At 40.6% G+C, this 26463-nt stretch overlaps 1 protein-coding gene across 1 annotated transcript in view; it reads left to right on the top strand.

Annotated features, from left to right (window-relative positions):
- Positions 1-26463, top strand: part of LOC126483610 (dnaJ homolog subfamily C member 13) — a 380828-nt gene that overhangs the window by 165614 nt on the left and 188751 nt on the right. The window contains exon 20 of the mRNA XM_050106649.1: positions 24965-25119. Coding sequence (XP_049962606.1) covers positions 24965-25119 — 155 coding nt within the window. The remainder of the gene's footprint in view (positions 1-24964; positions 25120-26463) is intronic.

Raw genomic sequence — 26463 nt, 5'->3', positions numbered from 1 at the left:
AGGCTGGCAATGGCAAGGAAAGCTTTTCTGAAGAAGAGAAATTTGTTAACATCCAGTATTGATTTAAGTGTCAGGAAGTCATTTCTGAAAGTATTCGTATGGAGTGTAGCCATGTATGGAAGTGAAACATGGACGATAAATAGTTTGGACAAGAAGAGAATAGAAGCTTTCGAAATGTGGTGCTACAGAAGAATGCTGAAGATTAGATGGGTAGATCACATAACTAATGAGGAAGTATTGAATAGGATTGGGGAGAAGAGAAGTTTGTGGCACAACTTGACCAGAAGAAGGGATCGGTTGGTAGGACATGTTCTGAGGCATCAAGGGATCACCAATTTAGTATTGGAGGGCAGCGTGGAGGGTAAAAATCGTAGAGGGAGACCAAGAGATGAATACACTAAGCAGATTCAGAAGGATGTAGGTTGCAGTAGGTACTGGGAGATGACAAAGCTTGCACAGGATAGAGTAGCATGGAGAGCTGCATCAAACCAGTCTCAGGACTGAAGACCACAACAACAACAGTATGATACTGTCTGTGACTTTGAAGTAATCTGTTATGTTATATTCCAGACAGTATTATAAAATAGTTGAGACACCTGAATCCTTATAATTCAGTCATAACTGTGAAAAGACTAGGTCAACATCTGAAACAGTTGCCTTCGAAAAAAGCAACAAGAGGGCAGATAGCAAGCTAGGGCTCATTTCTAAGGTACCATTTGACAACAATAAATTTGGCTTGCAGGATGAACATTGAAAATAATTGTTTATTTGGCAGTTTTGTCAACCAGTTTTTTAATTATATCATTAGGTTCTCTTCTTCTCGTAGTTCAACATGCAATTGTGATAAACTGTCTTCAGTTGTTTATCCCTTTTAAGCCTGTGTTGCAAATAGCAAACTACAATGAACAGCAAGAAATTGGTACACCTGCCTAATATCATGTAGACCCCTCTCGAACACTCAGAAGTGCCACATTACAACGTGGCATGGACTCGATTAATATCTGAAGTAGTGCTGGAGGGAATTGACACAATGAATCCTGCAGTGCTGTTCATAAATCCGTAAGAGTGCGAGGGGGTGTAGATCTCTTCTGAGCAGCATGTTGCAAGGCACCACTGATAAACTCAATAATGTTCATGTCTGGATGTATGGTGGCCAGTGGAAGTGTTAAACTCAGTAGTGTGTTCCTGGAGCCACTCGGTAGCAATTCTGGATGTGTGGGGTGTCATCATCCTGTTGGAATTGTCAAAGTCCGTCGGAATGCACAGTGGACATGAATGGATGCGGGTGATGAGAATCGTATCTAGATGTATCAGGGCTACCATGTCAGTCCAACTCCACACGCCCCACACCATTACAGTCTCCTGTGACACGCAGGGTCTGTGGATTCATGAGGTTGTCTCCATACATGTATATGTCCATCTGCTCGATACATTTTGAAATGAGACTCGTCCGGCCAGGTAACATGTTTCCAGTCATCAACAGTCCAATGTCTATGTTGATGGGCCCAGGCAAGGCGTAAAGCTTTGTGTCGTGCAGTCACCAAGGTTACACAAGTGGGCCTTCTGCTCCAAAAGCCCATATTGATGATGTTTCGTCGAATGATTCACTCACTGACACTTATTGATGGCTCGGCATTGAAATCTGCAGCAATTTGCAGAAGGGTTGCACTTCTGTCATGTGTAGCGATTCTCTTCAGTCATCATTGGTCCTCTTTTTTCAGGATCTTTTTCTGGTCGCTGTCGTATCAGAGACTTGTTGTTTTACCGAATTCCTGATATTCACACTCTTGAAATGGTCATACTGGAAAGTCCCCACTTCATCGCTACCTTGGAGATGCTGTGTCCCATCGCTTGCGCACCAACTGTAACAACACATTCAAACTCACTTAAATTTTGATAATCTTCCATTGCAGCAGCGGTAACTGTTCTAACAACTGCACCAGACACTTGTCGTCTCATATAGGTGTTGCCAACCATAGAGTCGTATTCTGCCTGTTTACTATCTCCTTATCTGAATATGCTTGCTTATACCAGTTTCTTTGGTGCCTCTATGTATTTTCACTGTCATAAGGTTACTATAAAGAAACAAATTTTTCTTCTGAGGTTTTATGATAAGACTCTGCACTTGTTTTTATTATGATAAGACTCCCCCAGGGGGCTCGCCACTCTTTGGTGGGTTTGTTCTTGGCTACCATGGGGCCTCAGCCTTTGCAGCACTTTTTCCCTTCTGTGCTGCATATCTATCCTCTTGCTTTTCTTTTTCCCCCCTCCCTTGGGGAACATGTCTGCGATGTTATTGGGAATGTTCTGCATTCTCTGTCACTGATGTAAGAACAGTCTTATCTTTGTTTTTCACTCCCTCTTCCTTTCTTTGTTTCTTGATGCAATGTAAACATAATGAGGCTAATGATTCAAAGACCCTTCCCACTGTGCCACGGTTCCTCGTCGTCTCACGTACTGAAGACGGTCAGCCCTTTGCCACGGCAAATCCATTTATTATTCGGTTCGGGTAATAGGGAGTCGTGGTCCCATGGGTAATGCCCATTCTCATGCAAAAGTTCTTAAACCCTCCCGAAGTAGAACATGAAGCATTGTCGCTAATCAAATACTGCGGCAGCCCGAACACGCCAAATATATTTTTCAAATTCTGTGTCACAATTTCAGTCATGACTGCCCTAGTGGGATACATCCAAGTAAACCTTGTGAAGGCATCCATACATACTAGGATGTACTTACTACCTTTCTTAGATTGAGGTAAAGGCCCTACAAAGTCGATGTACATTTTCTGAAGGGGTTAGTCCACAGGTACAGATTCCAGCCACCCAACCCTACCATCCTGCACTGGTTTGGCAGCAGCATACACCTGACATGTACTAAAATTGTACTTAATATCTTTATCCATTCCCTTCCAAATGAAATGCTGATGAATTTTTGCACGAGTTTTAAATGTTCCCAGATGGCCACCCACCAGCGATTCATGAAAATATTTAAAAATGAAAGGTACCAAATCCCCAGGCACCACAATTTTGTAACCCTTATCGTGCTAAGCCTTGCAACACAATACACCATCTTTAAGTAGGTATGGTGTCACCACCTTTCCTTCTTCAATTTTTTGTTTTATCTCCTGCACCTCGTTATCCTTCTCCTGATATTCCCAAATGTCTTTAAACAGCTGTGGAAAATCAGTGAGAATCGAACTAATTTTCCCTATGGAAGCACTACCTTCATCCATTTCATGATTATCAAGTTGTATGTCAGGTTCCTGAAAAAGGCAGCTGAGGCCATTGGCTACCTGGCTTTCAGATCCTTTAATGTTCTTGACCTGGAACTTAAATGCCAAGATCCTTGTTGCTAAGAGGATGTGCACGGACCCAGCTGAGTGCCTGGTTATCAGTCTTTAAGAAAAACTGTGTATTTTCCAGGTAATACCAAAATTTCTCCACACCAAATAATACCGCGAGTGCCTCCAGCTCGTAAATAAAATAGTTCTTTTCTAAATAGGCAATAGGCCTCTTTCCTTTGTCCCCTTCCTGAAGACGGACCACCCGCACCCCCGCATTTGAGGAGTCAGTCTGAAGTATAAACAGAGCATTGAAATCTGGAAGCGTGAGTACTGGTGCTGACGCCAAGGACTGTTTCAGGGATTCCCATGTGGCTTCCTGCGAAGGACCACACTCATGTTTTTACCCAAGGCATTCAACAGGGCCACTTTCTCCTCAAACCCTGGAATGAACTTATGGAAGAAATTTGCTACTCTTGACACACTTCACAACCTCCTTCACATTTCTAGGAATGGGCAACTGCTTTATAGCTTGCACCCATTCCTCAGCAATAGTTATCCCCTCCGGAGAGGCCACGTTACCAAGGTGGTGCATAGATTCACAAGCACACTTTACCTTGGCTGGATTCATCGTAAGACCCACAATTCCTTAACCTCACTAAAACCTCCTTTAAATGTTGATAATGTTCCTGCATGGAACTATTATAAACTACCAAGTCGTCCAGGTAGTGGTATATAAACTTAAACTTTATGTCCGAGAATATTTTGTCTAGGAGCTGAGCTAGAACTGCAGCACCCGTAGATAATCTGAACGAAACCCTATTGAATTAGCAAATGTTCCAATCGATCATGAAGGCCGTTATCGGTTTGGAAGTTCCTGCAAACAGAATTTGATTACAAGCCTCGTTTAAATATAAAGTGGTAAGTATCCTTGCACCGCGAAACCATACAAAACAAGAATGTAGGTTGGGAAGAGGTACTGACTGCAATACCACTTTTTTATTCAAATCCCTGTAATCGACCACTGGGCGATAATTCCCATTGGGTTTCCGGACCAGAAACATAGGCACAGCATATGGCGAATTAAAGGGCTGAATTACTTCCTGATCTAACATCTTTTAAATCTTTTCCTTCAACAATTTCATTCGAGGTGTAGCAAACCTATATGGTGCTTTCTTAATAGGCATGCTATCAGATAATTAGATGTGATATTCCAGGAGAGATGTCGTCCCCAACCTCTCTGTTAAAACATGCAGGAATTCACTACATAATTTCTGTATTTCCTCTTTCTCTGCTAATTCCAAATGTTCCAGCCACAACCCTTTCTCTTCTCTCTTTTTGCTTTTTAATGCCCCTTCACTAGTCACAACTGCCGCAGAAACTACCCCTTGGTGCTTACAAAATTCAAAACTCTTCTCCAGTTTAAATCTGAAGCCAAATTGGCTTGCACCCCAATCAGTCACCAATCTCATCTTTTCAGTAGCATCAGCTCCTCGAATGCATGTTGTGGCAAGCCTGCTTACCACTTGCTTCCTCACCCTCCACGTGAAATCCCTAATTCTCAGTTTAACCCATATGACACCCTTCACTCTTACGCTGGACTGATTTACTGCCTTGTATTTAACTCTATCCTTTTTTTTTCTACTTTCAAGTAGAACTGTTACGGTTAAACCAATTTTCTTCAATTGCCGTAATAGCACTACCAGAGTCCAACAATGCACACACAGGTTCCTGATACACAACACAACATACAAAAGGTAAACCCTGTTCCTCCCCTCTACTTATCACATAAATCTCTTTCCATTCCATTCCTACCTCTTTTTTGTAATTGTCAGGACATCCCTGGCTCACTCTTCCAACAAATCCTACTAATGTGACCCAACTTCCCACAAATACAACACCTTATCTTACTTTCCTTTTCCCACTGCTGATTCGTAGAAGTAATTTCCTTCCTATTCATATTGTTTGCTTGAACTTTCCTATTCCATTCCATCTTATCTAACTGGTTCTCCTGTCTGCGTAACCTTTCATAATTAATGGCCTGTCCTACCTTCTGTGAGTCTACGTACATAATAGCCTGGATGTGCCTTACTAATTCATTCAGCTGGGAAAACGTTTGCGTTGTCCCACCAAATACTGCCCTCTTATCGTCTGGTCGTAATCCTTGAACAATATGTAATACAATTTCTCTTTTGCAGTATAGCAGGCAAAAGGCTAGCGCACTCTCTCTAACTCTCTCAACAAAGTCGACAATCTCTTCAATATCCTCCTGCTCGTGACCATACTGCTTATGAACTAATTCTTGCAACACACAGGGGGGAATCAAGGTGCAAATTTTTGCTCTAAATTGATCCAACATTAGTCTTTCCTGAATCGCGTTCAACAGGTGTTCTACTAAGTCTCCCTTTACCTTTCCCATTAAGAGTTTCAAAATTTCCAAATTTGTCATGTTAACAGCGCGCACTTTCCGATGATGAAATACAAAAACTCCACAATATTCTCCACCGAATCTAAACACCATTCCTTAAATCCTGTCAAATAATCTTGCATAGGGTCAGGTAATTTCGAATACGGCCAATTTGAAAATGAATCCCCCCCACCCCACATGGCGTCGCTCGACCTGCCCCGCTTCACCTTCCGCTCCTATGACGAGAGCCAGCCCATCACTGATTCAGTTTAAATATTCCCTTATTATATTCTCTTACTCCCGCTCCATACCTACTAAATCATCCACCCGATTTAGGTAATGGGCATGTCTCACTTGTAACCTCCTAACCTGATTTTTGGTTAGTGAACCCATATCCAAACCAACACTATCCAACATTTTCTCAAGTGGCACAACTATAGCGGCAGCGTCCAAACTTACCTCTCTTTTCTCAGTAATTTTTATCGTTACTGGGAGGTGCATATTCTTTGTTAATAATTTCAACAATTCAGTTACATTGCCTTGTGGTTCCAAACCCCTCCATTGAAGTTCGTACATCAGGTAACTTCTCCTCGATAAAGCAGTGTTCTTCACCAGATTTGATGGCATCCTGGAATAATTACAGCATTATCAGGTCCAAAATAGTAGCGAACAATCTCATACTACAACCTAATTTTTGATAGATTGAAAACACTTTCCTCCAGCCGATCAACAGCGCTCTGCTACTAATGTGCAGAATTATTATTTAATTCAGGAGCGACTAGACACTTCAACAAGAACAACAAACAACAGGATTAGCATTGCCACAACTTAACAAATAGCCTCTAGTCCCATAATATTACATCAATTCCTGTTCCAAACAGGCCATGGTTGATTGGCTAATGGAGATTGGTGCCTTCAGTAACTGCTTGCACAACATTACTGACCTACATAATTTATTAATAATAGTTCACTGGAAAACAAGTCCTAAAACACTTCATAGCAAGGCTGGTTAAATAACTGTTCCTTTGATTTATTGAGTAATAAATTCTCCACCAATAACAGTAGCAGACATCAATTCCAAATAAAAGCTTACAGAATCGTAATGGTAGAAAGGTACCTTATAAATTTCAAAATTCACTTTCATTTAACATGTAGATATAAAAATGTATCCAAAACTGACAGTTAGCATATTTGTCAAATTCCAGTATTTATAACCCGCTGAAGTACAGCACAGGACTGACAACTTCAAATCTGTCCAGTGAGTAACCCTGATAACAGAAAATTATGTTCACAAATAAGAAATATAGTAACTTTATGACAATGTCTATCCGGCATTGGCCGCACTTTTAGACAATCGTAAATTCCATTGATACATGACAGTCACTGTTGTCTCCACACAGTTAAGTAAAGTAACACCGCAGAAGTCACTGAAGGTTAATACACATACGGTATTCAACTGCTTTCTTCTCCAATATCATGACATCGTTATTGTGGGCAAACATGCTACAGCACAGCGTGTTCAGGTTGGGCTCACGCCGTCTTGTTTATTTGCCATGCCAAAACATTCACAAACGACATCAGCCACAGCTTACCATAAATTGTGTCCATACAACTGCAGAGCCCACGGCTTATGGTTCCACAGCAGCATTGAATTCCCAAGTGTCTCAGTATCACCATCAGTTCGTTACCACAGAGTGCCAAAATTATTAACGCTCAATTCAGACCATCCGGACCCAAACACTCTGCCGTACTGTCCGTCTCACTCGGACTCTCTAACCTCCCTCTCATCATCACCAGAGGGCCACTCGCCGCCAACTCGGTGCCCCAGTATCTATGGTGAGACCAATATCAACCAAAATACTTGCAAACAGAACACAATCGTGCCAAAAATCGGCACATTGATCGAGGTGTCATTGCCATCCATCGTGTAATAAAAAAGATAGATTCCTCCTTAGTGCCCACCCGCACTCTTTGCTTCACTTATGATAGAGTGGTGCTGCTGTCCAAGATCAGAGCAGGCTATGAAATTATGACGGTCCAACTGTACATTGCAAACCTGATGCACTGCTACCAGTGTCGTCATTTTAACCACGCTAGAACATCTGGTTGCCACCCAGCCAAACATGTAACCTGTGGTAGGGATGCACATGAGGGCGATCGTCCGCTTCCTTCTCCACACTGCATCCACTGCAATGGCGGCCATGCTGCCGCCTCTCGGGATTGTCCCATGTATCTTGATGAACAGGTTGTCCAAGAGATCTGGGTAAAAGAAAAAGGGTCTTGCCCAGTAGCTCGCAAGTTACTGGCTAGTTGCAAACCCTATGTTCTCCTGTCTGGCACCTATAGTTCTGTTCGTGTTACCCCTGGCTCCATGAAGGATATGGCGACGCAGACATGCGACCTCAAATTCAGCTCTAAGGTGAAATAGCCCAGTGTCAAGGTAGCATCAGCTGTGCAAAAACTGTCAAACTCGCAGCTCTCGCCTCAAGGGGCGAAGCCATCAGCTACACAACTGGTAGGCCAGAAAGGACAGGAGTACTACTGTGTAGACTTTCTCTGTCCCTCCAGGCAAGCAACACCCATGCCTTCCTCTAACCAGAAAGCCTTGAAGTAGTTCACCAAAGGCAAATGGTCTTCTCCTTCACCAACTCCAAGATCGTCTTCAACAATGTCGCCACACGGTACCTTAGCCCACCTAGCATCTGTATCGCTGGTGCACACCACCAATCGTTTTCCAGTGTTGGACTCATAAGACCGACCGCACAAGCCAGCCGATGTTTCTGTGGACCCCCATAGAGCAGGATCCTCTTGCTTCTGTGCCTTGTTGTAGCGAATCTACACCGGCTGTCACTTCATAGCCGCCGAGTTGACACCCCTACATCTCATCATCATCATGACTGTCCTCTAATGGAACATTTACAGCCTTCGGTCCCACAAAGGGGACTTACAGCTGCTTTTAGCATCACAGCATCCTCTTGTACTCTGCCTTCAGGAAATGACTGCTTTGAGCTTTCACATTACTTACCGATTCGTTTTGACCTTCCCGCCTGAGGTTGGCATTCCATCTCATTGGGGTTTCATGCTGCTCATATGGAATGACATTCATCTCTGACTACCCACCTTCAAGCTGTTGCAGTTTGCCTTTTCCTTCCCCACCTGACTTTTTCCCTTTGTACCATTTATGCCCCTTTGTCATTCAGTGCCACCAGGGCACCAGCTACCTGCCCCATTTTTGTTACTCGGTGACTTTAATGCTCATCATCCCCTCTGTGCTTCTCCTGCAACCTGTCAGAGGTGCCCTCTTGGCTGACCTGCTTAACCAACTTAACCTCCTCTGCCTTAACACTGGAGCACCAAATTTGCTTTCCAACTCCTCGCACTCCTATTCCCATTTCGACCTCTACTTGTGCACTGCCCAGCTTGCCCATCATCTTGAGTGGTCCATTCTTTCTGACACCTACTCGAGCGACCATTTCCCATGTACTGTCCGTTTGCTGACTCCTACCCATACGCGTACATGCCCAAATTGCAGCTTCTTGAGGCTGACTGGCAGCTTTACTCCTCCCTGGCAACCTTCAAAGAACATGATTTCCACAGTTATGATGACCAGGTGGAATATCTCACAAACATTATCCTTACTGCTGCAGAATGTTCCATTCTTTGCACTTCCTCTTTATCATGTCATGTCCCAGCCCCTTGGTTGACTGATCCCCCAGGGGGATCGCCACTCTTTGGCGGATTCGTGCTTGGCTACCATGGGGCCCCAGCCTTTACAGCACTTTTTCCCTTCTGTGCTGCATATCTATCCTCTTGCTTATTTTTCCCCCTCCCTTGGGGAACATGTCTGCAATGTTATTGGGAATGTTCTGCATTCTCTGTCACTGATGTAAGAACAGTCTTATCTTTGTTTTTCACTCCCTTTTCCTTTCTTTGTTTCTTGATGCAATGTAAACATAATGAGGCTAATGATTCAAAGACCCTTCCCACTGTGCCACGGTTCCTCGTCGTCTCACGTACTGAAGACGATCAGCCCTTTGCCACGGTAAATCCATTTATTATTCAGAAAGGTGTTGAAGCAAGTGCCGGTCCTGTGAAATCCTGCTCTCCTTGGTGGACTGAGGAATGCCACGACGCAGTTCACGCCCGGAGATGTGCTCTCCGAATTTTCAACAGTCATCGTACAATTTTTCCCGAGGGCATGCAGCTTTACTGTATGGTTAAATGATGATGGCGTCCTCTTGGGTAAAATATTCCGGAGGTAAAATAGTCCCCCATTCGGATCTCCGGGCGGGGACTACTCAAGAGGATGTCGTTATCAGGAGAAAGAAAACTGGTGTTCTACGGATCGGAGCGTGGAATGTCAGATCCCTTAATCGGGCAGGTAGGTTAGAAAATTTAAAAAGGGAAATGGATAGGTTGAAGTTAGATATAGTGGGAATTAGTGAAGTTCGGTGGCAGGAGGAACAAGACTTCTGGTCAGGTGACTACAGGGTTATAAACACAAAATCAAATAGGGGAAATGCAGGAGTAGGTTTAATAATGAATAGGAAAATAGGAATGCGGGTAAGCTACTACAAACAGCATAGTGAACGCATTATTGTGGCCAAGATAGATACGAAGCCCACACCTACTACAGTAGTACAAGTTTATATGCCAACTAGCTCTGCAGATGACGAAGAAATTGAAGAAATGTATGATGAAATAAAAGAAATTATTCAGATTGTGAAGGGAGACGAAAATTTAATAGTCATGGGTGACTGGAATTCGAGTGTAGGAAAAGGGAGAGAAGGAAACATAGTAGGTGAATATGGATTGGGGGACAGAAATGAAAGAGGAAGCCGCCTGGTAGAATTTTGCACAGAGCACAACATAATCATAACTAACACTTGGTTTAAGAATCATGAAAGAAGGTTGTATACATGGAAGAACCCTGGAGATACTAAAAGGTATCAGATAGATTATATAATGGTAAGACAGAGATTTAGGAACCAGGTTTTAAATTGTAAGACATTTCCAGGGGCAGATGTGGACTCTGACCACAATCTATTGGTTATGACCTGTAGATTAAAACTGAAGAAACTGCAAAAAGCTGGGAATTTAAGGAGATGGGACCTGGATAAACTAAAAGAACCAGAGGTTGTACAGAGATTCAGGGAGAGCATAAGGGAGCAATTGACAGGAATGGGGGAAATAAATACAGTAGAAGAAGAATGGGTAGCTTTGAGGGATGAAGTAGTGAAGGCAGCAGAGGATCAAGTAGGTAAAAAGACGAGGGCTAGTAGAAATCCTTGGGTAACAGAAGAAATATTGAATTTAATTGATGAAAGGAGAAAATATAAAAATGCAGTAAGTGAAACAGGCAAAAAGGAATACAAACGTCTCAAAAATGAGATCGACAGGAAGTGCAAAATGGCTAAGCAGGGATGGCTAGAGGACAAATGTAAGGATGTAGAGGCCTATCTCACTAGGGGTAAGATAGATACCGCCTACAGGAAAATTAAAGAGACCTTTGGAGATAAGAGAACGACTTGTATGAATATCAAGAGCTCAGATGGAAACCCAGTGCTAAGCAAAGAAGGGAAAGCAGAAAGGTGGAAGGAGTATATAGAGGGTCTATACAAGGGCGATGTACTTGAGGACAATATTATGGAAATGGAAGAGGATGTAGATGAAGATGAAATGGGAGATACGATACTGCGTGAAGAGTTTGACAGAGCACTGAAAGACCTGAGTCGAAACAAGGCCCCCGGAGTAGACAATATTCCATTGGAACTACTGACGGCCGTGGGAGAGCCAGTCCTGACAAAACTCTACCATCTGGTGAGCAAGATGTATGAAACAGGCGAAATACCCTCAGACTTCAAGAAGAATATAATAATTCCAATCCCGAAGAAAGCAGGTGTTGACAGATGTGAAAATTACCGAACTATCAGCTTAATAAGTCACAGCTGCAAAATACTAACACGAATTCTTTACAGACGAATGGAAAAACTAGTAGAAGCCAACCTCGGGGAAGATCAGTTTGGATTCCGTAGAAACACTGGAACACGTGAGGCAATACTGACCTTACGACTTATCTTAGAAGAAAGATTAAGGAAAGGCAAACCTACGTTTCTAGCATTTGTAGACTTAGAGAAAGCTTTTGACAATGTTGACTGGAATACTCTCTTTCAAATTCTAAAGGTGGCAGGGGTAAAATACAGGGAGCGAAAGGCTATTTACAATTTGTACAGAAACCAGATGGCAGTTATAAGAGTCGAGGGACATGAAAGGGAAGCAGTGGTTGGGAAGGGAGTAAGACAGGGTTGTAGCCTCTCCCCGATGTTGTTCAATCTGTATATTGAGCAAGCAGTAAAGGAAACAAAAGAAAAATTCGGAGTAGGTATTAAAGTCCATGGAGAAGAAATAAAAACTTTGAGGTTCGCCGATGACATTGTAATTCTGTCAGAGACAGCAAAGGACTTGGAAGAGCAGTTGAATGGAATGGACAGTGTCTTGAAAGGAGGATATAAGATGAACATCAACAAAAGCAAAACAAGGATAATGGAATGTAGTCTAATTAAGTCGGGTGATGCTGAGGGAATTAGATTAGGAAATGAGGCACTTAAAGTAGTAAAGGAGTTTTGCTATTTGGGGAGCAAAATAACTGATGATGGTCGAAGTAGAGAGGATATAAAATGTAGACTGGCAATGGCAAGGAAAGCGTTTCTGAAGAAGAGAAATTTGTTAACATCCAGTATTGATTTAAGTGTCAGGAAGTCATTTCTGAAAGTATTCGTATGGAGTGTAGCCATGTATGGAAGTGAAACATGGACAATAAACAGTTTAGACAAGAAGAGAATAGAAGCTTTCGAAATGTGGTGCTACAGAAGGATGCTGAAGATTAGATGGGTAGATCATGTAACTAATGAGGAAGTATTGAATAGGATTGGGGAGAAGAGAAGTTTGTGGCACAACTTGACCAGAAGAAGGGATCGGTTGGTAGGGCATGTTCTGAGGCATCAAGGGATCACCAATTTAGTATTGGAGGGCAGCGTGGAGGGTAAAAATCGTAGAGGGAGACCACGAGATGAATACACTAAGCAGATTCAGAAGGATGTAGGTTGCAGTAGGTACTGGGAGATGAAAAAGCTTGCACAGGATAGAGTAGCATGGAGAGCTGCATCAAACCAGTCTCAGGACTGAAGACCACAACAACAAATCGTACAATGGCAAACTCCATTCATTATAAATAGATGCATGCACAATGTTGTCGCGTTCTTCGAAATATCAAAAGAGCTAGTTTCTTTTTACAGTTCCACCCCTTCCTCTATCATGTGGGCGAACCTTCGATGGCTCTCTGGGGCCAAGATCCATTCCCCAGTTTCCAGCCTGACAGTAACAGACAATGTTATCGTAGACCCTATTGCCATTTCTAACAGCTTGGGACCACCATTTTGCGGAAGATTCGAGCTCTTTCCACTATCACCCTGCCTTCCTCTATTGGAAATGAGCGGAGGCGGCTTGGGCGATACCCTTCTCTTCTCCAAATCGTGAGTGCTACAGTGCCGCCTTTACTATAAGGGAGCTAGATCATGCTCTCAGTTCATCCTGATTCTCTGCCCCATGGCCAGACACCATCCACATTAAGATGTTGCAGCACCTTTCTCTTGCGGGCAAGAACTTTCTGCTTAGTGGACAGAGGGCACAATTCTTGGATGCTGGTGTGAAGCTACCATCATAACCATATCTAAGCAAGGTAAGGACAAAAACCTTCCTTCTAGCTACTGCCCCATCTCTCTTACCAGCTGCATTTTCAAGGTGATGGAATGTGTGATTCATGCCAGGCCAGTATGGTGGCTTGAGTCTCACAGTTTACTGACGAATGCAGAGTGTGCATTTCGAGTGCAGTGTTCTGCAGTTGACCATCACGTTACTTTGTCCACCCATGTGATGAATGGTTTTCTGCAGAAATCCCAAACTGTGGCTGTGTTTTTCGATTTGGAGAAGGCTTATGACGCCTGCTGGAAAACTGGTATCCTCTGTATTCTTTGCACGTGGGGCTTCTGTGGGCAAGTGCCCTGTTTTCTTTGAGCGTTTTGACAGGACAGAGTTTTCGAGGTGTGTGTGTGTGTGTGTGTGTGTGTGTGTGTGTGTGTGTGTGGGGGGGGGGGGGGGGGGGGGTTGCCTTGTCAGACACCTTTATCCAGGAAAATGGTGTGCCTCAGGGTTCCATCCTGAGTGTTGTCCTCTTTGCTATTGCCATTAACCCTATAATGGCCTTTCTCTTGCCAGGCATCTCCGGCTCCCTTTTTGTTGACGATTTTGCCATCTATTGTAGTTCTCCCTGGACATGTTTCACTGAGTGGTGTCTTCAGCACTGTCTTGATCGCCCTTACTCCTGGAGTATTGACAATGGCTTTCGCTGTTCCACTGACAAAACTGTCTTTATGAATTTCTGGTGACACAAGTGGTTTCTCCCACCATCTTTACATATTGGGCCTGTTGCCCTTCCGTTCATTGAAACTATGAAATTCCTGGGGCTCATACTCGATAGGAAACTGTCTTTGTCTTCCCATGTCTCTTACCCGGCAGCCCGCTGTACATGGTTCCTCAATGTCCTATGTGTCCTTAATGGTATTTCCTGGGGTGCCGATCGAACCACCCTACTCTGCTTGTACCTGTCCCATGGCCACTTAAAACTCGACTGTGGGTGTTTTGTTTATGCATCTGCACACCCATCCCTCTTACACTGTCTCAACACTACCCACCATTGTGGCATCCGTTTGGCCACGAGTGCTTTTTGCACTATCTGTCTGTATGCTGAAGCTGCTGAACTACCACTGTCCGGCCGTGACTTTCTCCTCGGGAGGTATGCATGCCATTTGTCTGCCGTGCATGGCCACCCATCCTGTGACTCCTTCTTTGATGCTTCCTTTCATCATGAGTACGGGGCTGTCCCTCTTCTCTATTATCTGCTGGAGTCCGCTTTTGGCACTTCTTACGGCAGCTTCACTTCCTTGGCTTCATGAAGTGGCCCAGGGTAACCATGGCCTTAATTCGCTTCCTAAGGACACTACTCCAGCCTCGATCTATTGCCTTTAGTTTCATGGCCGTCACATGGAACTTCACGATAGTTCCATAGTCTACACTGATGGCTCCTGGACTGACCATGGGCTCGGGTACGCCTTTGTCATTGGCACCCGTGTCTTTTGATATCGGCATCCAGCACACTGCTCAGTATTTACAGCTGAGCTCTTTGCCTTGTATCAGGCCACGGAGTACATCCGGCGACACAGCCTTTTCAATTGTGTTCACTGCTCAGACTTGCTCAGCACCATGCAAAGTCTGTGTGTGCTTAGAGCAGCGTGTCCAGGAAAACACTCACTTACTGACTCTTGGTGGAGGCAGTGCGATGTTTCTGTGGGTTCCTGGTCATGTCGGTCTGCCAGGAAATGAGGCTGCTGACACTGCTGCCAAGGCTGCAGCCCTCGTGCCTCAGCCTGCACGTACCTATATTCCCTCTTATGATCTCTGTGTTTCTGTCTGTCAGGAGGTGGTGTCCCTGTGGCATCACCACTGGTCCTCCCTTCACAGGAATAAGCTCTGGCATATTAAGCCCCTCCCAGCAGCTAGGACGACTTCCTCTCGGCCCTCCCGCCGGGAGGAGGTCATTTTAACTAGGCTGTGTATTGGGCACTGCTAATGATGCTACCCCACCACTTTGTACACATTGCACCAAAGTTCTAAATATCCGCCACTTCCTGATGGAATGCCCGTTTTTTAACAATTTACGTTCCCGCTTGGGTTTGCCGTTTTAGTTATCGGCCATTAATTTTTAGTTTTGAATGTCCATTTGCGTATGGTGTCCTTTTTTTTTTTTTTTTTTTAGCCTTTTTTTCCACATGCCTGGTTTTAGCTGTCTTCTAATTATGTCAATTGGACTGATGTATAATCGTTTTTTAACTCTTCTGTCTTCATGTTCTGGAGTTTTGACTTGGGCACGTGTGACCCTAGTTGTTTTTTGTGCCCTAAAGCAAAACAAAACCAAATTATGGTAACACTTCTGGATTTCTTAATGAACATAGCTCTTCTTGAGCGATAGTTCTTGGCACTTGTTAAGTGCCAGTCATCTCTAGATCCCAAATGCTATGTTTTGTCCCATTTGACATACTGTCGATAACATAATAGTTGACTGTTACTGTATTAATGGTAGTGCCAGTTCTTTTCCACTAAGTACCCAAAAATTGAGGGTAGAAAGACCAGTGAAACTTTTTAACGTAATTGTTTGCTAAAAGGTCATAATCTTCCAGTAATGATTGGCTACATTGAGAATTCTTTTAATGGTTTTTGATGTAAGCTTGCCTGACTTCCATCATCTAAAGTAACAGATACATGTGATTAGATTAGATTAGATTAGTTTTTCGTTCCATAGATCCGTGCTGAGTAGATCCTCATGGGTGTGGAACATGTCAATTTTTTTTAAAGCCGAAATAACAATACTAATAGAATGAGTAAATACAATACATCATTTTTTAAGCTCAAATAACAACACTAATAGTATGAGTATATACAATACATCATTTGTTTCTATTAAAAAATTCGTCAATGGAGTAGAAGGAGTTGGCCACTAGTAAGTCTTTCAGGCTCCTTTAAAACTGATGTTTATTTGTAACTAAATTTTTTATGTTTGCTGGCAGATTATTGAAGGTGAGTGTTCCGGAGTAGTGGACCCCTTTTTGAAGTAAAGTAAGCGCTTGTAAGTCCTTGTGCAGATCATTTTTGTTCCTGGTATTTTATGTATGAACTGAGCTGTTTGTTGAAAAAAGAGATATATTATTTAGGACAAATTTCATTAAGGAGTAAATATACTGAGAGGCAGTAGTTAGTATACCCAGTTCTTTGAAGAGGTTTCTACAGGACGTCCGTGAATTTACTCCACAAATAATACGTATTACACGCTTTTGGACTCTGAAAACTTTTGCTTGACTTGAAGAGTTGCCCCAAAATATTATACCATATGACATTAAGGAATGAAAGTAGGCAAAGTATGCAAGCTTTTTCATTTTTATGTTGCCTATGTCTACTAACACTCGAATTGCAAATACAGATTTGTTAAGGCATTTCTGCAGTTCTGTGGTGTGCTCCTACCAACTGAATTTATTATCAAGTTGTAATCCCAGGAATTTAAGACTGTCAACCTCTTCTATATGCTCTTCTTCATACTTTATGCATATGCTGGGTGGAAACCTCTTACAGGTTCTGAATTGCATATAGTGAGTGTTTTAGAAGTTCAATGTCAGTGAGTTGGCTTTAAACCATTTATTAATATCCATGAAAATATCATTAGCAGATCTTTCTAGAACTACGCTCGACATACTGTTTGTTGCAATAATTGTCATCTGCAAACCTCTTACAGGTTCTGAATTGCATATAGTGAGTGTTTTAGAAGTTCAATGTCAGTGAGTTGGCTTTAAACCATTTATTAATATCCATGAAAATATCATTAGCAGATCTTTCTAGAACTACACTCGACATACTGTTTGTTGCAATAATTGTCATCTGCAAACAAAATGAACTCTGCTTCTGGCGAGATCATTAATGTACACTAGAAAAAGCAATGGCCCTAGGTGGATCCTTGTGGGACACCACATGTAATTTCTTCCCATTCTGATGATGACTTAATAGTCCCTTGCACTGACACCCTTTGTTTCCTGTTAGCGAGGTATGACTTGAACCATTTTGCAGCACTGCCCGTGGCACCATAGAATTCTAATTAATTTAAAGGATGTGGTTCACACAATCAAATGCCTTTGACAAATCACAGAAAATACCTGCTGCTTGTAATTTGTTATTTAATGAATTAAGTACATTTTCACTGTAGGTGTAAATAGCCTTCTTGATATCAGAACCATTCAGAAATCCAAACTGTGTTCTTGGTAATATGTTATTTGTGGTCAGATGGTTGAGAAGCTGCCTGTACATTACTTTTTCTAAAATTTTTGAGAATGCTGGCAAAAGTGAAATTGGTCTGTAGTTTGATGGTACCTCTTTATCCCCTTTCTTGAATAGAGGCTTAACATCTGCATATTTTAGCCAGTCAGGAGATGTCCCAGTTATAATTGACTGGTTACACAAGTAACTTAGAATTGTACTAAACTCACAAGAACATGCCTTAATTAACTTTGTTGATATTTCATCGTAACCACTAGAATGCTTTGTTTTTAAAGATTTTGTTATGGAAGTTATTTATTTTGGTGAGGTGAGTGACATATTCATGTACCTGAAGCTGTTTGTAAAGGCTAGTTTCAGATATTCAAGGGCATTATTTACTGACCCTGACAATCGCATTCTATCAGTAATGGATATAAAGTACTTGTTAAATAGATTTGCCACACTATGCCCATCGGTTATTAATGTGTCATCTACCCTTAATGATATTTGCTCCTGTTCCTTTCTGGTTCTACCAGTCTCCTCTTTCACTATATCCCATATTGTTTTTATTTTGTTCCCTGACATTGCTATCTTCTTCTCGTAGTGCTTTTGTTTAGATGTCTGAATTACTTTTTTTAATATTTTACAGTATTCCTTGTATTTAGCTAAAACATCAGAATTGGAGCTATTCTTGGTTGACAGATAAATTTTCCTTTTTGTCTTACAGGAAATCTTTATTCCTTGTGTAATCCATGTTTTTATTAAAGACTTCTGTTTAATTTGAGTAACTTTTAGAGGAAAACAGTTTTCAAACATGGTACTGACATTGTTCATGAATGTGTTATATTTTTCATCCATGTCATGAGCACTATAAATATCTTTCCAGTTAATATCTTTGAGCAGTTTTCTAAAACACTCAATTTTAGGTTGATTGACTACTCTCCTGTACTCATATTTAGCAGTCTTGATAATCTGCTTACAGTAATTTACATCCAAAACAAGGAGCTGCATGTCATGATCTGATAGTCCATTTATTACAGGTTTTATGATATGATTTTGTTCCTTTGATTGTCTATAAAGGTGTTATCAATGGCTGTCCTTGAGGATTTAGTGATCCTAGTTGGGAAGTTTACAGTGTGAGTTAGATTGAAAGACAACATTACTAACTGCAGTAAATGTTTACTGGAAGATTGCATTAGAAAATCTGTGTTAGTCACCAGCAATCAAAATTTCTTTGTTTCTTCCTGTTAAATAACCCAAAAGAGCTTCTAGATGATTTATGAATAGATAATAATTTCCTACATGTGCTCGGTAAATAGTTACTATTATATAGGATCTGTTATGGAACTCTACTTCTGTTGCACATGCTTCTAGATGCTGCTCTAAACAGAATTTATTAACGTCAATGTTCTTGAATTTATGGCAGTTTTTAATAAATGTGGCAACTCCTCCTCCATCCATATCTACTCTGCAGAAGTAGGAAGCTAGCTTAAATCCTGAAATGTCTAACATATCTATACCAGTGGCCACTTGATGTTCAGAGAGGCAGATTGTGTCAATTTGGTTAGATGAATTCATTTCATCAATACAAATGAGTAGTTCGTCAACTTTATTTCTGAGTCCCGGAATGTTCTGGTGTAATAAAGATAACTGGTACTGCATACTAATGGGATTATAACTGCTTTGGCGAAGATGAACTGGTAGTTCCTTATTACTTTCTGTTCAACATTGTTTAAATGGAGGCTGTATGCTAAAATCTGACTCCTGTTCATCTCTTTTCTCAAACTGAATGTGTCTGCCAATCTCTCTTAAAACTAGTTTTCTTTCCCCCTTCCCTATCCTAAAAAAGGCATCCCTCTGACACCTGTGACCACTGGTATTTTACCACTTGTGACAGTGTTCCCCCCTTAAGTTTTCTGCAATCAACCCAGACGGGTTTTCCCTTCCCTTTCCTATTGAGGTGAAGGCCATGCCTAGTGTAGTCCCACCTATCGATAGCATCCACAGGAATCAAACCAATATGGGACCCTATATCTGTCTCAAGCAGCCACTCCGAATCCACGTTCACCCTTCTGATGGAAGAGTTCAAATGAGGCCGATCGTGGCGTCTCAACACAGAGACAAATCCGCCACACTCGTATGCTTAGTTGCTGATGCTATCTTCACCAGGTCACTCTCTATGGAATATTCAGAGTCTCTGTCAATGCTATTTCCCGGATCACCCACTATAACCACGGCATCCTCCTTTGTGAAATCCTTGCATAAAGAACAAACATCCTCTGTTACCTGACCCAGATCTGCACTAAGCATGAAAAAGTTTGTGACCTGGTACTGTGGACCTAGATTTTCCTGCAGTAGTTGGCCAACACCTCTACCATTGGAACTACCTAACAGAACTTTCTTTCTCTTTACAAATTTGCCTACCTTTTTAAAGTCCTCGAAAGCTTGTTGTGCCCTTTCTACAGCTTCAGCTACATCAGGCTCATCCGATTCTGACTGAGGCAACAGGTCAAATCTATTTTCAAGATTTATGGCAAAGCTGTCTGATGCTCTCCTTGGCCTGTTCCCCCTATTACCTGTTGCCATTTTCTTCACGTCATTATAACTATTATAGAAACTTTTGCATTGGGAATGAATTATCTTTTCCTGTTTGAATATTTTTGTGATGTGCATTTCTTATGCATAATAAACAGTTGTTCATTCCCTTCAGTTTCCTTTCCTAACCTGTAGGCTCATCATCAATCCCACTGCCCATTTTCTATATGGTACTCACAAAGAATTTGACCATGGTGTTCCCTCCTGAATAGTTTGCCACTTGACATAAGTAAGTTATTGTCTGCAGAGTTCCTCAGGAAATACATAAAAACTATTTAGGAGCAAATACTTTCACGTAATAGTGCAATTTCTCCCCCAGTGCTCAGAATTATTTGTGACATTAAAAATGTACAGTGTTTAATCTTTAAGATTGTCTGACACAACTGCTTTTAACTTATGCAGAACATCAAACTGGTTTTGTATAGTCCTGTTTGTACTCAAATTTGTGGAAATTAGAATTTGTATATTCTTTTAATCTATATTTACAGTGACCACAATATCCCTGGATAATAATCCATAAAAGGATAAATCGCTTTTTGTAGTATTTTGATATTGCAATGTGGAGTTTAGATTGTGTGAAATTGTTTCCACAGTTTAGTCCCATTTTCAGTACTGCCATAAATGGCTGCAATTCAATGGCTGGCAACTTGGCTTCTGTTTTATGTTTAGTAGTATGTCAAGATACGTGTGACACTAGCATTCATTCACATCTACTGGAGTGTAGTGGAGAAAAGACAGCATGCATGAGTGAGTAATTATGTGGTCATTTGGTTGACCAACATTCATATAATTGGCACTATATTGTACTGATTTTACATTTCAGTCCAACTTCATTTTGTTTTTCCCTAAATATTCATCTGATGTGACATGCTTAATATTTTCAACACTAATCTTGTAACTGAAATATTATCAGATTATTTCTCTTTTGTTTTCTCATATTTATCTACATTTAAAGAGAACTGCCATTTATTACACCAAGTGGAAATTTTGTCCAAGTGTTCCTTTATTTACTTTTGATCTCAGAAAGTTGGTATTTCCTTAAGGTAACAGCAGTGTCAACAAACTATCAGGTAGTGACACTGGTCTTGTATGATAAATTGTTTTTTTTCTCTTTTGCTTCATTGACTGCTTGCTCAATAACAGATTGAGTAATACGGAGGATAAGCTACAGTCCTGTCTCACTTTATTCTTGACCACTGCTTCCCTTTCATGATCTTCAACTGCAGTTTGGTTGCTTTACCAGTTGTAAATATATTTTGCTCGCCATATTTTGTCCCTGCTACTCTCAGAATTTTAAAGAATGTATTCCAGTCAGTGTTATGAAAGTTTTCTCTGAATTTACAAATGCTATAAATGTAGGTTTGCCTTTCTTCAGTGTATCTTCTAAGATACATTGTAGTGTAGCATCAGTATTGCCTCACATGTTCTTTAATTTCTCTGTAACCCAAACTTATCTTCTCTTAGGTCAGTTTCTATCAATCTTTCCATTCTTCTGTAAATAACTTGTATCAGTGTTTCTCACACATGACTCAAGAAATTAATGGTTTGGTAATATTCACAGTCATCAGCACTTGCCTTATTTGACACTGGTATTATTAAATTCTTGTTGAAGTTTGTTGATACTTTGTCTAATTCTTTCAAACATTTCAATAATATTGAGGAAATACCATCTACTTGAGGAGCTGTGATTCCACTTACATTTTTCAATGCTCTGTCAAATTGTTCTCACAGTATAATGTGTCTGATCTCATCTTCATCTGCTTTCTCCTCCCCCTCCATAACATAATGTTAAAGTTTCTTCCCCATGTGTAGCACTTCTGTATAGCCATTTCATCTTTCGTCCTTCCGTTTTTTGCTTATTACAGGGACCTGCTTGTCTTGTCTCCAGACGTTTATCTAATTGTCCTGTGTATTAGCGTCTATATTTCCCAGAGCCATGTATTTCTCTTTTAGCTACTCCTGCTTTGCCATTGAGTACTTTCTTTCAATTTCAGTTTTTATACACCTTCCTTTTGTCTGCTTCATTTGGAAGGTATTTTTCTCCTTCATCAACAAAATTCAATATCTCGTGTATTTCCAAGTGTTTTAGCGAGCCTTGTCTTTTTTCTTATTTGGTCCTTTGCTGTCTTTTCTATTTCATCTCTCAAAGCTACCCAGTCTTCTTCTTTCCATTGTTTCATCCAGACATTGGCTATTGCTCTTTCTTTACAACAACCTCTAATTCTTGAAGTTTGCTCAGGTGCTAACTCCTTAATTTCCAACCTATCTGCAAGTCTCCAGTGTTATAACCCAAGAACACTGTAACTTTATTACATGATAAAGAATCAACTCATGAGGGACAAAGTACATACAACGGACGACACACAAGTGACCAGCAGAGGCTTGTGCTCAGGCCCGTATAGTCATTAGTTCTAACAGGGGCGCAGCTGGCAGGCTGCTTTCACAACTGCTCATATAGCCATACTAGCATGTTGGGTTCCATCTAGTGGATGAATTAGTCCAAACTTAATGTATGAACAGAAATGGCACTCTCACAAATTTGACAGTTAAAGCATTCAATTTCAATCTGGAGTTTACAACCAATAGTTTACGGTCAGAGTCTATAGCTGTCCATGGAAATGTTTTGTAGCTTGAAATTTGGTATCTAAATCTGTCTCTCTTGCCATTATATAATCACTTTGAAACTTTCTGGGGTCTCCATGTATTTTCCATGTGTACAATCTTCTTTTTTGATTCTTAAACCATGTGTCTGCAATGATTAAATTATGCTTTGTGCGGAACTCTATCAGAAAGATTCCCCTTCCATTCATTTTCCTCTATCCTTGTTGTTCTACTATTTTTCCTTCTCATGCATTTCCTGTTATTGAATTACAGTCTTCCATCCCAATTAAATTTTCATCTCCCTTGAAAAACTAAATAAATTTTTTTGTCTCATATGTTCTTTCAATTTTGTCAACTACACAGTTACTACAATAGTAGCGAGTCTTGGCTTGTGTCTGTCTTCGCTAAATTAATGATTTTCTATGCTGTTCATAATAGTTCGCCTAAATTCCTGTTTCCCAATCCATTATTGGACCTACCGCTAATTATCCCTATTTGATTTTGTGTTAATAGTTTTCTACTCACCTGATCATAAATACTGTTCTTCCTGCCCTGAAACTTCATTAATTCCTAACACATTGAACATCAATCTATTAATTTTTCTTTTTACATTTTCAAATCTGCCTACCCAATTAAGGCATTTAATATTAATTGCTCTGATCCATAGAATGCTGGATTTGTTTTTCCTGATTACCAAATCCTCTGGAGTAATCCATGGCTTGAGATCAAAATGGGTTGGCTATTTTACTTAAGTCACTTTAGTTGAATGCCAGAATATTTCCTTTACTCCATGTCTATTGATGTCAGCAACTGGTTGTTATACCTAAATCTTCTTACTACTCAGCCAAATTGCATTTGCATTGATCTTACAAAGGATTAAAGTGTGTACTGCATATTTCACTAGGAGTTGGTTAACTGCTAAGGAGTACCAACAGCCAAGAAAATGAAAGCACAGACAACAAATTCTGTGGGCTAACTGTAAAATGGAATGTAAAAGGAAGATATTTAACAAAAAATCTACAGAATCATTCATTGCTATGACCAGGAAAAATATAAGTAAGAGTTAAAGTGCACAAAATTCATTAGGAAGATTTTGAAATGATTGAGAGTGTTACATATGCAGATCCAACTCGAATGAGACTTTTGAAGAAAGGAAAAAGAGAGTGAAAAGACAACATTGTGTAATTGAACTGTGTAGCATCCTTAATTTTAGTTAGGCTGTCAGGTCATTTAAGTTAATATTATGGGGAAGAGAGTAGGAGAGGAATTCAAGGAATTATTTGAAGTTTCAAAAGCAATCATAATGGTTGCTCCAGGTTTCATTCACTGTTACACATAGTTCTCCTAGTGGCTTATCTATCAGTTGAAGATAACTCTTTACCAGGGAAGTATTCGACCTCAAATTGTGGCAGTTGCATTTGAAAATAGATGATCTGGTATGCGATAGTCATTGATAAACTATCAGATAATCTGCAGAACAGGTTGTAATCTCAATTTGGAAAATTTTGTAGAAGAAAGTTTGAGAAGAGAGACCACAGTTATGACAAGACAGCTCGACACTGTCATGATGAGATCTTACCTCCCAATTAAGCTCCATCAATTCTAGAGTTTTGTACCAAAAATCAGATCGCATTCCTGCCCCAAACACCTACAGCATAGACATCACTCCATGTGACTTTTTCTTGTTTCCAAATCAAAACAGTGATGAGAGTATTCCTTTGTGACATAATTTGCAGCAATAAAGATAATTTGTCAGGGGCATAAAAAACCTTCCCAAAAAAATTTCCAGAAATGTGTGGTGAAGTGAAAACACACGGATGACAAGTGTGCGAGTAGACAAAAATTCGAATCTCTGTATGGCTATCCAGGTATAGGTTTTCACAGTTTCCTAAATCAACAAAGGTGAATGCAAAGGTTTTCCATCTTGAAGAAGTGGCAGCCAGTTTTTTACACTTTTGTCTGGCCTGAGCGCTCTCTCTCTCTCTCTCTCTCTCTCTCTCTCTCTCTCTCTCTCTCGACTTCATTATTTATGGAATGTAAACCCTATTCTTAATTTCCTTCTTTACTTTTCATTTCGTGAGGAAGTGCTTTTGATGTGGAAGTTCAAACAAAGTTTGTGTAACCGAAGTGTGTGTAGTATTTGTCTGTTACTTTCTTTCTGTCACTAGGTGCATGTTTCTGAAATAATGCAGAGGAGCATACTTGGTCAGCTGTTGCCAGAAGCAATGATAAGTTACCTGGAAAATCATGGAGCTGACAAATTTGCTGAGATATATTTAGGTGAATTTGACACACCTGAAGCTATCTGGAATAGTGAAATGAGGTACATCAAATAAATTTGGAGTTCAGTAATTAATTTAAGTGATTAATATTTTGTAAAAGGGAAAATATATTTCTTATTAAATATATAATTATCATAATAGTTCCATATTTATTATAAATGAAGATGAAAAAATATGTTTCAGAATGATTGTGACCTTGGTCACTAAAATTTCAGTTTATTGTTAAGTGCTGGGACATTTATCTGCATCGTAAATGATAGCCAATGACTACACAGACCATGATTCTGGTCACTGGGCCTGGATGCCCTTGTCAAGCACCCTCCTGAAAGACTCATTCTTACAGCTATCAGCCTTGTACGCAACCACCACACAAGTATAGGTTGAAATGTATGTGCTCCCATTAAGAAACAGGTTTTGGGAACTGAGGTACTGTAATAATGATGATAGTAATGAAGAACGCTAAGCCAACAAGCCCGAGTCTCTTCTCGGGAAATAGTTTCTGACACTGCTGGTGAGTTTGCTTTGACCTGTAATTATATTCCATTATTAAGATATTGTCATGGATGTTGCTGCACAATCCATGATTGCCATTTCATATTGATGAAGAAGCCTCTTTCATTTGAGCAATTTTAAGGTGGTGTGCTACATTATTGATATGTGCGATCATTTGTCGACTGCTATCACCTATTTCCCACTGCTTTACTGGGGATGTGCACAATGTGTGTTGCACTCTTGCAATGCAGATAACAACATTGCAACTACCATGCCATGTTCAAGCCATATGTTTGTGATATGGTTTGTTTGTGACAAGACATGGTGGAACCAAAGAGATCTGTAAACTGAGAGTTCACTTCTCAATTCCAGTAGCCTTCCAAGTGAACTATGAATTATGCCTGAGCTCAGACCTTTGTGGGTAGGCAGCTGCACACTGATATAGCCAGTGATACTGTTGAGTGTAATCAACTGGAGATCCAGTGTTGTTTTCCTATACATAAAACTCATTTTCGTAGAAGACTACAGTACTTTTAAATACTAGACACACACATTTTGAAAGTGTTCATACTGTCTATAAAGCGTGACCGGAATGGCTGAATTAATGGTACCGACCTCTGTTATTACAATGTAAATAACTTTAGCCGTGTGTTTTAAGGAAAGGAATTTTTGTTGACAATTTCACTTACTACAGTATGCCATCTGTACCCAGTCTGTGCTTTGCTGGATCTCTTCATTTAAAGGAAGGAAGAGTAGTACTATGGAGGCACAAGAGGGAACTTAGAAACAGGTTGTGTTTGGTATAGACCTTGCAGTATTGTTCATCTATATTCTCTCTCTTTTTTGTACTTAAAGCAGCTCTGTATCATAGTTGTTAATTCTTATTTCATGCA

The sequence above is a fragment of the Schistocerca serialis genome, chromosome 6, assembly GCF_023864345.2.
Source record: "Schistocerca serialis cubense isolate TAMUIC-IGC-003099 chromosome 6, iqSchSeri2.2, whole genome shotgun sequence".
Classification (NCBI taxonomy): Eukaryota; Metazoa; Arthropoda; class Insecta; order Orthoptera; family Acrididae; genus Schistocerca; species Schistocerca serialis.
The sequence above is the reverse complement of the archived record's forward strand: the minus strand, read 5'-3'. Positions and strand labels throughout refer to the sequence as shown.